This window comes from Asterias rubens, chromosome 9, assembly GCF_902459465.1.
Source record: "Asterias rubens chromosome 9, eAstRub1.3, whole genome shotgun sequence".
NCBI classification, from domain to species: Eukaryota; Metazoa; Echinodermata; class Asteroidea; order Forcipulatida; family Asteriidae; genus Asterias; species Asterias rubens.
Genome location: NC_047070.1, coordinates 6,778,044 through 6,792,836, shown reverse-complemented (window position 1 = coordinate 6,792,836; position 14,793 = coordinate 6,778,044). Strand labels below are relative to the sequence as shown.

The 14,793-nt window shown below is 38.0% G+C and overlaps 1 protein-coding gene across 1 annotated transcript in view; it reads right to left on the bottom strand.

The window, feature by feature from the left end:
- LOC117295112 (zinc transporter ZIP13-like) overlaps positions 1 to 14,793 on the bottom strand; it is a 29,468-nt gene that overhangs the window by 2,258 nt on the left and 12,417 nt on the right. Inside the window, exons 2-8 of the mRNA XM_033777679.1 lie at positions 14,077 to 14,181; positions 13,236 to 13,348; positions 12,309 to 12,614; positions 6,416 to 6,505; positions 3,514 to 3,564; positions 1,991 to 2,123; positions 188 to 287 (exon numbers count right to left, since the gene is read on the bottom strand). Coding sequence (XP_033633570.1) covers positions 188 to 287; positions 1,991 to 2,123; positions 3,514 to 3,564; positions 6,416 to 6,505; positions 12,309 to 12,614; positions 13,236 to 13,348; positions 14,077 to 14,181 — 898 coding nt within the window. The remainder of the gene's footprint in view (positions 1 to 187; positions 288 to 1,990; positions 2,124 to 3,513; positions 3,565 to 6,415; positions 6,506 to 12,308; positions 12,615 to 13,235; positions 13,349 to 14,076; positions 14,182 to 14,793) is intronic.

Below are 14,793 nucleotides of genomic sequence, written 5' to 3'. Positions count from 1 at the left end.
GTAAACTCTTAGGTCCAAAATCGACATTGTAGCTAAATGCAATTCCTATGGGCTTCAGGTAGGGCCTAATCACTGGAACCAGTTTGTGTGAAGTGGGCATGGCTTACAGTGGTATTACATCACATGACCAAAATTGACCAATCTACATCTTGTCATGTAAATTCATTATGCTAATAAGGTTTCTTACCTTGGGTTTGTTTCCTCAAGTAGATCAGGTAGAACAGTCACTAGGGCAATGTTCAGAAACCCCCCTGAGGTAAATGGTAGAATCCAAGCTGCACTGTCTCCTGTGATGCAATAAAACGGAAAAGTCAACTCTATTCTGTTTCGAAGGAAGAAGCGTATAGGCCAGATACAAAAAATGTACAAAACGTTTCATTTGTAGAACGGTAGTGCAGATAGCAAAATATGTAGAAACGTAGTATTAAGCGCGGTATAAATTTGTATTATTATTATTATTATTATTATTTTTGATATCAAGGTTTATTTAATGTTTGAAATTCATGCAACATTAACTGTTGTGGCACTGTCAGCTGCCCTTATGTGGTTAAACCTGAATGTAAAGCTGTACAAGCCTGAATGACAGAGGGCATAAACCTAGCCTGAACATCTGGTGTCACACTTTGAGGCTCGTGAATTATTCCAGGTACCAACCAGTCTGACCGAATTTATGGATCTGTATGAAGTACCTTTGACCTCGCATTAATTTCACATCGAGATTTACATTCAATTCACACGTACTAGTAAACATACATGTATTACAAAGTGTATAAAACAACACTATATGATGTACACATTATTATGCACACGTTCGCTGCATGCAGACGATCAGCCACCCAACCTGATGGAATTTCTGGATCTTTATGAAGAACCTTTGACCTCGCATTATTTTCACATCAAGATTTGCATTCAATTCACACTCAATTCATTACTAAGTGTATAAAACAACACTACATGATGTACACGCTAATAATTATAATAATAATAATAAAAATAATAATGAATAATAATAATAACAATAATAATAATAAGACTTGTAATGCGCACTATATCCACCCTGCTGGGTGTTCAAGGCGCAGTAAAACCAAAAACAAAACAAAAACACAACACATAGGAAAACAGACACAACAAAATTAGTCATTGAAAACCTGTGACATAAGATAAGTTTTGAGAGGAGACTTGAATTTTGCGGTACAAAGACAAGATCGGAGATTAAGTGGTAGAGAGTTCCAGATGCGTGGCGCGGCTGAAGAAAAAGACCTGTCACCCCATGAGTGTCGAGACTTGGGTTCAATGAGGAGCAGCATGGAACTTGATCGAAGATTCCTTGATGGAGTGTAAACTTGAAGCAGTTCAGAAATATAGTGAGGAGCCTTGCCATTGCTGGATGCAGACGATCGAAAGTGTATTAAGCCGACACAACATCACCTTGAACCAATCATAACCCTGATGTAAGGAAAGCTTATGTCACAGCACGTTTATCCAAAATAAATCATTGTATCCAATGAAATCATTGTGCCTATAAGACCAGTGCCTGTCTTTATTCTTGCTGATAGGAACAGGGGACCAGTCTAGAACAATGGACAAGTTCCAGCAGCGACCATTTTGTCAACCACTTATCAATGTTCCATGGTTACCTATGCATGAAATATGTTCAGGGGTGGGTTTTCACAAAGAGTTAAGACTAGTCTTAGCTCGAGTTACGACGAGTTACTGGTCCTAACTTAGGACTAGTCATACGCTTCTAATATCTCATACATGTACGACTAGTCCTAAGTTAGGATGAGTCCTAACTCTTTGTGAAATCGACCCCCGGGTACTAGGCAAAATCGCCCAATGGTCAACTATAGTTAACTTAAGTCCCCTGCTAAAACTTGCTCCACGCAAAATCCATCTAAAAAGAACGTTTACAGACAGGCCATTATCATTTACCATGTATAGGTGAATGTTTATATCAGTTTGTAGGTTAACTGACAACCCTGACTCTTACCTGCCTTCTCAGCAGACTCAGACATGAGGGCCAGCAAGGCCCCACATAGACCCCCGGTGGCTGTACAGACTTGGGCCTTAGCTGCACGCCATCTGTCAAATCCAGATCGTAAAAGGATTGCAAAATCGCCAATCTGTGAAAGAATAAAAAGAATGAAAACGATAATATCTTTATTTGGCTCCAAATTAATTAATAAAAATGCTTCAAGGTGCTTTGATCTCACACAACAGATTAAAGACACTGGATACCTTGTGTAATTGTCAAAGACCAGTCTTCTCACTTGGTGTATCTGAAGTAACAGAGTTTTTGTGACAGAAGTAATTTTTTCCACTAAAATATTTGAATTTGATTTCTAGACCTGAGACCTCAAATTCTAAATCTGAGGTCTCAAAATCAAATTCGAGGAAAATTACTTTTTTCTCGAAAACTATGTTACTTCAGAGGGAGCCCTTTCTCACAATGTTTTAATATACTATCAACAGCTCCTCATTACTTGTTACCAATTAAGGTTTTATGCTAATAATTATTTTGAGTAATTACCAATAGTGTCCACTGCCTTTAAAGGTACTATACAGGATTGGTAGAGCTGACTAAATAGCAATGTTGATGTGTTATGTGATCAGCCAGTATTAATAACAAACAAATCTGTGAAAAGGCACTGGACAACATTATTATCTCGCAACTTTGACGACCGATTGATCTCAGATAAAATAACAGGTTTGTTATTTTATGCATATATATCCATTATGTTGAGATACACCAAGTGAGAAGACTGGTCTTAGACAATTACCAACAGTGTCCAATGTCTATAACTGTGGACTTTGTTTTTCAGGTTTCTGCAGCAGTTTTTACAAAGAGAGGGCTCTGCTTAACGCCGAATTCTATGCTTACGATCGCCATTCTCCGCTTGCAGGAGGGTAGCATCAAATGTCTGCGCTAGCTGTAAAGCAAAGAATGACTGCTAACGTGGAGCATGCACGCGCACAAGCCAAAATTCCCAGCTAACATGTGAAATACCCTTGACATAACATAGAATTCCCTGCATCCGATTCTCTTGCTTAAATGGTATTAAAGCAGAGCCTCGAAATTTGGCCCAGCTGAAAAGTTGCTTGCTTGTAAAATAAGCAACATGAAGGGATTGGCAGCTATGGCTGTTGCTAATGACAACCTATGCTTCAATGCATGTTAACATGGTGATCTAGCCATATGTACATCCACTATTAAGGGTGCGTTCGTTTAGCTTCCCTGGGTCCTCCCCTGTCTGCCCAGGTGCGTTCGAATAGCTTTTGACGTCATTCCAGGGGCTCACCCGGTCAGCCCCCAGTGCCCTGCTTGTGGAGGGGGTCACTTGGGGGCTGGACCCAGGTAAACGGCATCACTACGAGAGCGGTAAGTGGTCGTTCGATTAGCTCTTGTCAGGGGCTCACCTGAGTGAGCACCGCGGGGTAGACCCAGGGAAGCTTAACGAACGCACCCTATATACAGAAGAGGCCTTAGCAACCATTATGTGACTAGAGGCTTACCTCATGTGGAACCTCATGTAGCAGTATTGCAGCAGTTGTCAAAATTCCACACTGTAGAGGGATCAAAATATTCAGATATTAGAAATCTAAACCATTTATGAAACATCTGCTAGAATGAATAAATGTTTACATTTGTAATACCTACAGTACAGGGGTCTGAACAATATTTTGAAATTTTAATAAAATATTTTTTTTTATTATCAGTTAGTTTTCTCCACAAAATTTGATAAATTAGGCCTACGCACTAAAATGTTGACAAATTTGAAAATAATTGATAGGTGAAAAGAAAACACTAAAAACCTTGAATAACAAGTTGAGAAACCTAGACTGAGGACCACGATAAAATGAAAGTGTATAACCAAAAGGTTCAGTCTGCCGTTAAAGGATTTGGGTACTTCTTCGAAATGTCCACAGATTTACATTAAACTTACAGGGTTTGAAGATAATGATAGTGGAAAGCTTCCCTTCAAATATTACTAACTGAAGTTGCGTAGTTTTTGAGAAATGAGTAAAACAAGTCACAAAATACTTTTGTCTCAGGAAGACGAAAATTATTTTAACATGTAAAATCCCATAAACCAGTTATGATATTATACCATAATCATAGCATAACTGGTTATACGTTTTTACATGCTAAAACTGAGATGAAAATTATTTGTTTTACTCATTTCTCAAAAACTATTGCAACTCAGTAAGTAAAATTTCAAGGGAAGCTTTCTACTATCGTAATCTTCAAACTGTGTAAGTTTAATGTAAATCTGTGGACATTGTGTTTTGTGTTAGAAAAAGTACATAGACCCTTTAATTAAAGATATTTGTGAAAAGTTCAGGGAATCATTATACAAGAAAATTTGAAAACATTCACAATTAAAACATTGAAAGAGTTGTAGTATCAAGAGAAAAACTGTTGGCTGCACTTAATAAAAAAACGTGTATTACAGGAAAAAAACCCAAATATAACATGAACTACATTAGCAGTGTTAACATTGTATGCAGGGTCAAATTTTAAAAAGCCTGTAAGTACGCACAAAAACTTGCTATGCACAGACAATATCATCAAAGTCTTATACAGCGCATGTATCTACCAAACAAGTACTCAAGCGCTGAGTAAATAAATACAAACTTCCAGAAAGATAGGCTATTACAGTGATGAATTCTGAGACCCAACTATTTAGCACCTTATAAGGGTTTACAAGGTGCTACGTCGCATATACATGTAAACACCAGGGCAAACCCCTTCTCTTTTCGATAAGTGTGTACTGGGTTCTTTTACATGCGTTACACAACACACGGGACCAACGGCTTTACGTCCCATCCGAAGGACGAAGCAATGGTTAAGTGTATTGCTTAAGGACACAAGTGTCACGGCTGGGGAAGACAAGTATTACTTAACAGAAATAGGTTACCAGACAAAATTGCATCAAGTTTTACACTGTTGTGACTGGTCCCCATTTTCTCAGCAGAGAAATTTGCTGAGCAGTATTTTCTGTTTTTATAACAGCTTCATGAAACTGGGCCCCAGAGAGAATCCACAACGAAGTCTGCATTGAAAGCAAGCAGCCAAGGGTAGAAATTGACATTCCATTTGAAACAGCATTAGATAAATAGGATGAATCAAAACAATCCCCAGGCAAAAGGGAAGTCCACATGGATGCAGAGTGTCGATTAGACTTGATCTCAAGTCTGAGATGGCAGTTGTTTTGTCTGCATCAGCCGAGCAACACCTTCTTCTCTCGGTGCAATCACAGCCGAAATGCTTCGGCCATGTGAAACTTAACATTCCCGTTCTGCCCCCCCCCCCCTTCAATATTGTTAAAGGCACTGGACACTGTTGGATATTTGTTAGCATAAAAACTTATTTGGTAACAAGCAATGGAGAGCTGTTGATAGTATACAACATTGTGAGAAACAACTCTTTCTGAAGTAATGTAGTTTTTGAGAAAGAGGTAATTTCTTACTCAAATAATAAAAGGCTTCAGGCCTGACTGAAGTCCATTAGTATTTATTTAGGCATCTGAAAGCACTCAAAATTGTGCAACAAGGGTATTTTCTCTTTCATTTTTCCCTTGCAACTTTGATGACCAATCGAGTAGAAATTTTCAAAAATTTATTATTTTATGCATACATGTATATGATGGGAGTTTGAATACTGGGCCGAACTTCATGGAGCTGCTTAATCAGGCAATGTTGCTTAACAAGTTTGTGCTAAGCAAATATGTGCAGGATACCAGTCACAGATTGTACATGTACTATGCCAAATGTCATATTGGCCGGTAACCATGTTCTGGTAAGCATACATTGTAACTTGATTGTGCATAGCAACTTGTTGTGCGTAAGTGCTCTATGAAATTAGGCCGTGGGCCCAATTTCATAGAGCTGCTAAGCACGAAAATTTGCTTAGCATGAAATTTCTTCCTTGATAAAAATAGGATTACCAACTGAATTGCCATTTTGTTGCTTTTCCTAGTAACTGGTATTCAGCTGGTATGCTTATCTTGACAATCACGTAAGAATCTGGATGGGAAATCCTGTTTTTATCAAGGCAAACATTTCATGCTAAGCACATTTTTGTGCTTAGCAGCTCTATGAAATTGGACCCTGGTCTTTGATAATAACCAAAGGTGTCCAGGGGTCGATTTCACCAAGAGTTAGGACTAGTCCTAACTAAAGACTAGTCCTAGGAGATATTAAAAACTTAAGGCTAGTCCTAAGTTAGGACGAGTAACTCGCCCTAACTCAAGATAAGACTAGTCTTTCACTTTGTGAAATCCAACCCCAGTGCCTTTAACATCAGCATGATTAAAAATGAGAGCCAACATTGAACTGGGGGGCGGGTCCGAGCGAGATAGGGCCGGGATTGTCTGCAACACCTTTTTGTCTGGCTGGATCTCAGTTTCCTTACCTTTTTACTGATGAGAAAGCTTCCTGCGATGGCCAGGCCATGTGTGAAGTTGTCAATGAAGTTGGCAAGAAGATTCAAGTACCCTGTGACCTGTGTGAGTAGATGAGTGAAAAGAGACAACAGACGGTGAGTCAGATGACTGATAGCATATAAATATTATATATGGCGTTATTCATATATGAGAGCAAACACAGTTGGGGTGACCACGCCTTTTCTGCCGCGGCCCAGTATTGTATAATGAAAGCAAACCTCCATGAATATTTCAATACTAAAAAATCATAAATTAGTGTTTTTTTTATGCAGATTATGTTTTCATAGAGGCAGGCAAAAACCTTATCACAATTGTTGATTTGTTTTAGCTTGTATCAATTTTGTTATAATTTTGGGCTGTAACAGGCGTAAAGCTTTTGAAGGGGCAAGGGCACCAAGGCTGATGTTTGCCTTGGTAATAGGCACCTCTATGAAGAAGGGCAGCAAGGAAATGACCAGTGGGCAACAGAGGTACAGGGAACTGTTTCTCAAAAATGGTACACATTTTCAACAGCTGCAGCGCTTCTTACAAAGAAAGTTTTCTATGGTCATTAATCTTTGGAGTAACTACCAAAGGTATAACAAAAGTAGACACGTAAGAAAACATTATTTTGTCTATAATTTCTGGCTGTACACATTTCCAAAAACTACTAATGACATTTACTAGTCAAATGGAAATACAATCTCTTTTAAATTCAAAACAGGCACGTCAGCAAAAATAACTTAAGATTTTCCCCCCTAATTTCTGGCTGTGTACATTTCCTAAAATCAGTAGAATCAGTCAAAAGGAAAGACACCTAAACCGTCTCCTTAAATTCAAAGCATGGACATCGTCCAAAAACAATTAGAGCGTGATTTAGAGCATGAAAGCACGCTCAAACAACCTCATGCCCTCAATCCAGAATCCTGAATAAACTCAGAATGAACAAGTGACGACCTGCACACACCGCCGTCCCCGCACCTCTCCAAATGGAAAAATCGATCGCTCGACCTTTTCCTGTTTGTTTGAATAGTTGAGGCCATTTGTGTGTAGTCACGATCTGTCTGTGCAGAGATGCGTTGGGGGATAAGAAATGGAAGCGTCGTTGGGGTATAAGAAATGGAAGCATCATTGGGGTATAACAAATGGAAGCTTTGGGAAACGTGAGGTGAATCAGGGAGGCAGAATATGAAGCCTTAAAGGCACTGGACATTATTGGTAATTACTCTAAATAATTATTAGTATAAAAACCTTACTTGGTAACGAGTATTGGGGAGCTGTTGATGGTATAAAACATTGTGTGAAACAGCTTCCCCTGAAGTAACGCAGTTTTCGAGAAAGACATATTTTTCCACAAATTTGATTTTTAAGACCTCAGAATTAGATTTTGAGGTCTCGTAATCAAGCATCTGAAAGCACACAACTTTGTGTGATAAGGGTGTTTTTTCTTTCATTATTATCTCGCAACTTCGATGAGCAATCAAGCTCAAATTTTCACAGGTTTATATTATATGCATTATATGTTGAGATACACCAGGAGAGAAGACTGGTCTTTGACAATTACCAAAGGTGTCTCCAGTGTCTTTAATGAAAATGAAGAGAAGAAAAAAGCAGAGAGATTGTCTAGTGATATGGTGTTTGATTTAGCAGGAGTAAGGAGGACGGAGGGGAGGGGGTGTGAGAAGACGTTCAGCTTCGAGCAAACAAGATGTTATCACGCTTCTAGAAGCTTTCTGTTTTAAAGGCGTGTTAGAGGAACTCCTCTTGGAATGGAATTTTATTTGGATTTCTTTCTTTCAATCCTTTCAATCCAATAGAACTGATGAGTGTTCTTTCTTAAAGGGTGGCTGCAGTGTTTTTTTTATTCATTTAAACGATTAAAATTAAATGCGCTAGTATTTTAAAAATGGTTTTCAAGATATTAGGGGAACCCAACCCGCCCCTAAAAGGGAGCCTTCATTTGCATAAACGTGACGTCATGTCGGTAACCCAAGCCGTCGGGCCCCCGTGCATATAGAGACGTGTGCACTGTGTGGCCTGGTACCTAGGCGCATGTAGTTAGGGACCAGACTCTTTTTGCCGACGATACGTTTGAATTCCCGACGTGACGTCGATGGTAGGGGGGCGGTAACAATCCACAAAAGGGGGGGGGTGACTTATTCGCTAATTACGCAAGTCAGATATGTCGGGAATAAACAAAACACATTTTATTGATGTTCAATACATCAGAAATAAATGACAGCAAAATTAACTGTTTTAGTTGAACTCACTGCAGCATCCCTTTAAAGCCATTGGACACTTTCGGTAAACAGTATTGTCCAAGGCCCACACTTCGTGTATCACAACTTATATATAAAATAACAAACCTGTGAAAATTTAGGCTCAATTGGTAATCGGAGTCGGGAGAAAATAACAGGAAAATCCACCCTTGTTTCCGCACGTTTTCGCCGTCACTCATGACATGTGTTTAAAATAAATCTGTAATTCTTGATATCGAGAATTGATATTGTTTTAATGTTTTCTCAAAAAGTAAAGCATTTCATGGAATAATATTTCAAGAGATTAGTCTTTCACCATTACCTTCTGTAAACCCTGTAAGTTATTTGTAAATCTGTGAACTTTTAATTTTGTTTCAGTTCCGAAAGTGTCCAATGGCTTTAAGGGGAGGATTGGAACAGCCATTCAAATTTTACTCTGCTGTTAAAAAATATATATATTTGGAGTCAAGTAGTTTTGATTGCACAAAGCTTTTTTTCTCTCAACAATTTTACCAAATTTTATTCATGAACAAAAATGCGTGGGGGGAATGTTGGCCTTGTTTTGTGGAAGTTGTTTCCAGTTAAGATTTTGGGTGATTAAATTTTAAATGCCTTCAATGACCACCCACCTCCCCAAATGTTTTTCACTTATTCTTGATGGGAAGAAACTATTTAAATAATATTAAAGAATAAAACAATTACACTGTTTGAATGAAAAGAATACAAATACCATCCAAGGTACAAACTTAAATTCAAACAACAATAAAGAGGTCCACTTTGCATCCATCACCTTAGCAGATTTTCCAATAGTTGTAACTTTTTAAGTGCACCAAGCAGAAAACATTTGAATGGACATAAAGGCTTTAAAAAATACATTTATTTGAGTTGATTAATATTGTATTTTTTTTTTAATAACCATTAAATTTCACTAAAATAATGCACAGGAAAATTAGGTAACCTTTTTTGCAGAAATTTTTGACGAAAATGTAAGGCTTGAAAGGTTAATTAAAAAATATTTTCCGTTCACATGTTAAACAATACTTTCTGTCCGGTGTGAGGTACTTAATAGAAATGACAACCATTGGAAAAAACCTTTAAAAGTGCAAATGCAAAATGACTTAAAGACACTGGACACTATTGGTAATTGTCAAAGATCAGTCTTCTCACTTGGTGTAAACACATATCAACATTTATAAACATAAAATAAAAAACCTGTGAAAATTTGAGCTCAATTGGTCGTCAAAGTTGTGAGATAATAATGAAATAAAAAACACCCTTGTCACACAAACTTGTGTGCGCTTAGATGGTTGATTTCGAGACCTCAAATTCTAAATGTGAGGTCTCGAAATCAAATTCATGGAAAATTACTTCTTTCTCGAAAACTATTTCACTTCAGAGGGAGTCGTTTCTCACAATGTTTTATACATACCATCAACCTCTCCCCATTACTCGTAACCAAGAAAGGTTTTATTCTAATAATTATTTTGAGTAATTACCAATAGTGTCCACTGCCTTTAAACAAAATGTACCAACAAATGAATAGCTCAGTTGGTAGAGCGCTGGCACGTTAATCCGGAGGTTGTTGGTTCGAATCCCACTCTAGTCAATTCTTTGTTCAACCCCAAAATCATTAACAAATGAATCAACTCAAAATATTTTCAGATTGTTTGGTTTGAGGTACTTAACAGCATTGTAAAAACTGCTGTAAAAGGTACAAAACAAAAAGTGATTTTAAAAATATACCAACAAACTCAAACTATTTTAAGTATGTTCATTCACACGTTAAAAATACTTTACTCTAAGGTGCTTGATGCAAGGTGATTCTCTTTATTACATTTCTCGTCAAAGGCAGGTTTAATTCTGTTTGACAAATTGACATGTATGAAAAAAACATAATGCACCCACCATAACGACAAGATGTCTGCTCAACGAGAACAAGCGTAACACAGAGGGACAACAGGCAAATGCGCAATAACTCGCGGGCAAACATAATGCAGCAGAGCCCATAATTCCTGCGTAAATTAGAGGTTTGAGGCCAACTCTGCCATCGCGTAGTCAACGAGGCTCAGCCAACATCATTATCAAACCCCTTCCTTCTACCCAGATGCTCGATTATTACTCTTGAGTTTGTATTGATTAATGATGGATGACTTGCAATCTCCGAGGGTGTCGAGCCATCCTGAATTCACATTAGGGCACACTGTTCTTTTAAAGGGCACGGTAACCTTTCGGATCTCAAAATGTCAAAAAGGCGTAACTGTAAGTAAATTTCCAGTTATTGTTAAAATCTATGAGGTTCCTTCGTTCGCTGAAGATGATCATATTATTACAGAGGTAACAAGTGAAACAACACTTAGTGAAGCCGTTAGCCTGAAGCCTTGTTCCCTTTTCTGCTCCTCAGACCAACTTCAGGAAGCTTTGTAACGTAATATTTCAAGCTCAAAGCTTGTTACAATGCAGCTCACGGGGCTAGTCAACTACGCGTTTTACTTGCCCCCAGGAAGTTTCAGTAACCCAGATTTTAAACATGTATTGTCATGTGTCTTTCTGATGAACCATTTTAATGTACAAAGGAATTACATTAACACACTCAAAAATAAATTAATACATTTTAAAAATGTATTTATTCACATCTGAAAAGGAAGACAGATGAGTGTATAAACAAGAAGGTTGCACAGTTTTTAGTAGCCACAGGGCAAAGTTGGGAAATGACATTTACTAGCCTGTAGTTGTTTTTACCAGACAATGTATACTACTGGGTGATCTCTGATTTAAAATGCATTTCAGGGCCTAAATTGGTCCTGGAAGTTCCAATACTCGCGCAATCAGTTTGCCAGGTATATCATTGCACTACCCGCTGCTTAAAGGGAAGGTACACGTTTGGTAATTACTTAAAACAAATATTAACTTAAAAACTGACTTGGTAACAAGCATTAGAGAGCTTTTTAGAGTATAAAACATTGTGGGAAACGACTCCCTCTGAAGGATTGTAGTTTTTGAGAAAGAGGTATTTTCTCACTAAAATAATAAAAGACTTCTAGCTAGAAATCTTTTATTCCTATCTGAAAGCACACAAATTCCTCCAACAAGGGTGTTTTTTTTGTCATCATTTTCTCGCACATTCGATGACCGATTGAGCCCAAATTTTCACAGGCTTGTTATTTGATGCTTATGATGGGATACACCAAGTGAGAACACTGGTCTTTGACAACTACCAAACGTGTACAGTGCCTTTAAACTTGGGGTTCACGCTGACTCTAGCCACCTGCTTAGCTCAGTGGTCGAGTGCACTATAGTGGTAAGACATCTGCTCTAGCAATGCAAAGGTCAGGGGTTCGAATCCCACCCAAGTGATTTGCCTGTGGATTTTTTTCACAAAACTCTTAAAGGATTGAGCATACAGTGCTTAATATGTTTGCATTAACACCGTGTGTGTATCTCTTTGCCAGGTAGAGTTTATTCTTTAGAGAACTGTCTCGCTATATTTTATATACAGTGCTTAAATCACATCAGTGTTAGAAAAATAAACAAATGAAGCCTGAATGTCGGTTTAAACAAGAAATAAAAAAATATATATATAGGCCTATTTGAGGGCAAAAAAAAAAAAATATTATTAACATCTTACCTTGACTTTGGACTCTTTGCATTCTACTTTTTGATGATCCTCCACCGACTGCATATATCCATTGTGATTGTTGTTATCATGTTTGAGGGCGTGTCTGTTCGAAGCATTCCACCCATTGCTCTCACTTTCCTTGCTCCTGACGTCTCCATTTTCCTGCGTTTTCCTTCGTTTTCGGGACTTGCTATTGTTCTTCGGCATGATGTGGCCGTTCCCCAGGGCTGGAGCAGAGGTCGATGCTGACTTATTTGGAAGTGGGTATGTTTCTGGGTCGTGAGTTTTAGGCTTCTCTCCCTGAGGGTTTGCGTTCTGTGTATTTTGAGGAGAAAAGTTGGTTTAAAATTGCACAAGCCTGTTTGGTATGGTGGAACTAGAGTGCGTGTACATGTTCCCAAATTCAAGTGAAACTCATTGAAAATGTATGCCTAACGCAACAGGAAATAAACTCTTATAAAATCTCAACGTTTGGACAATACATGTTTGAAACTTTGGCAACTAAAACTTCCTTTGGTGCAAGTAAAACAAAGAGTTTACTAAGCTAGGCTACATAATCAAAAAGAAACTTGGCCTTTTAAGAAGGACATTTTATTGAGTACAAGGGCCTCCCTACATGTATAGTACATGTTTGTGGGCTTTTACATACTTTTTTCCCCCTGGCAATTAAAAAAACAACCTCGCTGATTTTCTGAGGGCCAAAAAAGAAATGTCAGGTTGAAGTAGGAATGAGACCATACGTGGGGCCTTTCTCAAACCTTGGCTTGGGCTTCGTCTCGAAGCCGAGGCCCACGACCCCGGTGTCAATGTTGTAGTAAACCCCTCCCCCCTCTTCAAGAATAAAGTAACAGTCCTAATAAAGGTAACAGTAAAAGAAACATCAATGTCCCTAAAAAAGTTCTTTGATATTAAAATTCCTATTATTTTAAATTTTACTTCTGTATTTTGCTTTTCAGCTTCGTTGTCTCCAAACATCATTTCCAAGACGAGGAAAGCAAATACGCCAAAGATGACCCAAAGTCCAATGCTGACCTGGCCAGCATGATCATCTGCAAATCGGACATTTGATAATAATAAATAGTAAACATCAAAGGAAACTGACTGGGTAAATTTTAAATGAATTTGGGTCGAACAAAGACAAATTTACTAAAGCGGATTTGAACCAATGACCTCCTGATTAAAAGGCCGGCGCTCAAAGATATTGACAAAAATAAGTAGACCGCCAACATACATTGGTAGAGAATTTAACAAGTTTTTAAAAAGGGAACACGTTGCCTTGGATCGTTCGAGTTGGTTTTTGAAAAGCGTTTGTAACCGCTTGTTATAAAATGCATTTGGTTAGAAAGATGTTTTAAAAGTAGAATAAAATGATCCACACGCATTTGCCTCGAAATTGCGTGATTTTAATCTTTACTTTGCGAACTAACACTGTCAGTCATTTATGGGAGTCAAAAATTTGACTCCCATAAAATGGCCGACCATGTTTGTTGAAGAGGTATTTAAAAGGAAAACCACGCAATTTCGAGTGATACTTGTGTGGATCATTATAATGTACTTTACTTTTAAAATATCTTTCTAATCATATGCATTTTATAACAAAGTTTTACAAACGCTTTTCAAAGACCAACTCGACTGATCCAAGGCAACGTGTTCCTTTAAATAACGCTAAATACTGGCAATTCTACAAAAAGTACCCAGACCCCAAACCCTTTTTGGATGAACACTTTAAGAAAGAGAAAACAAATTGCTCTTCTATAATGCATCATATTCTTATTACCTGGTGACACGTGAGACCAAGCCTCCGGTAACAGATGAAAGAAAACATCCCCAAGAAGCCCTCCTACTGCAAAGCTTAGTAGACACTTAAATTTGGCTGCTCCTTCTGCAAGATACAAATGATAAGAACATCTCGTTTACAACTGCTCTTACAAAAACGCACATTGGTGAACTAATTCAGGGAAAAACCCACAAGACCACAGGGCTTGTTGCTCAAAATGTTTATTGGACCAGAATTTGTTTTAACAGACATGGGGTGGATTACACAAAGAGTTAAGACTAGTCTTTATATATCGAGGTCGGAAATTTAATTAATTTAATATCTCCTAGGACTAGTCCTAAGTTAGGATTAGTCCTAACTCTTTGTAAAATTGACCGCCTGAGTCAAAACGACAAAAAACGTCCTGAAACAAATTAACAATGTACATGTAAACCAGGCCTGATACTTCATGGAGACTAGGGGGCCTTTTGCCCTTGAAATGCCCCCTGGTCATTGCCTTGGTGCCCTTGAAATGCTCCAGTAAAATATTACATTTTCCTCATCGGGTGCCCTTTACCGAGAAGAAAATGCCTCGGTGCCTTACCCCTGCCCTTTCAAAACGAAGCATAAAGGCCAGAAAAACTGAACTTTTTTCATTTGAAGAAACACCAAGTCATGAAAGAGAAGATTTATCTTACTCATCTTTATGAGGACATAAAATACACAGCTTACTAAAAA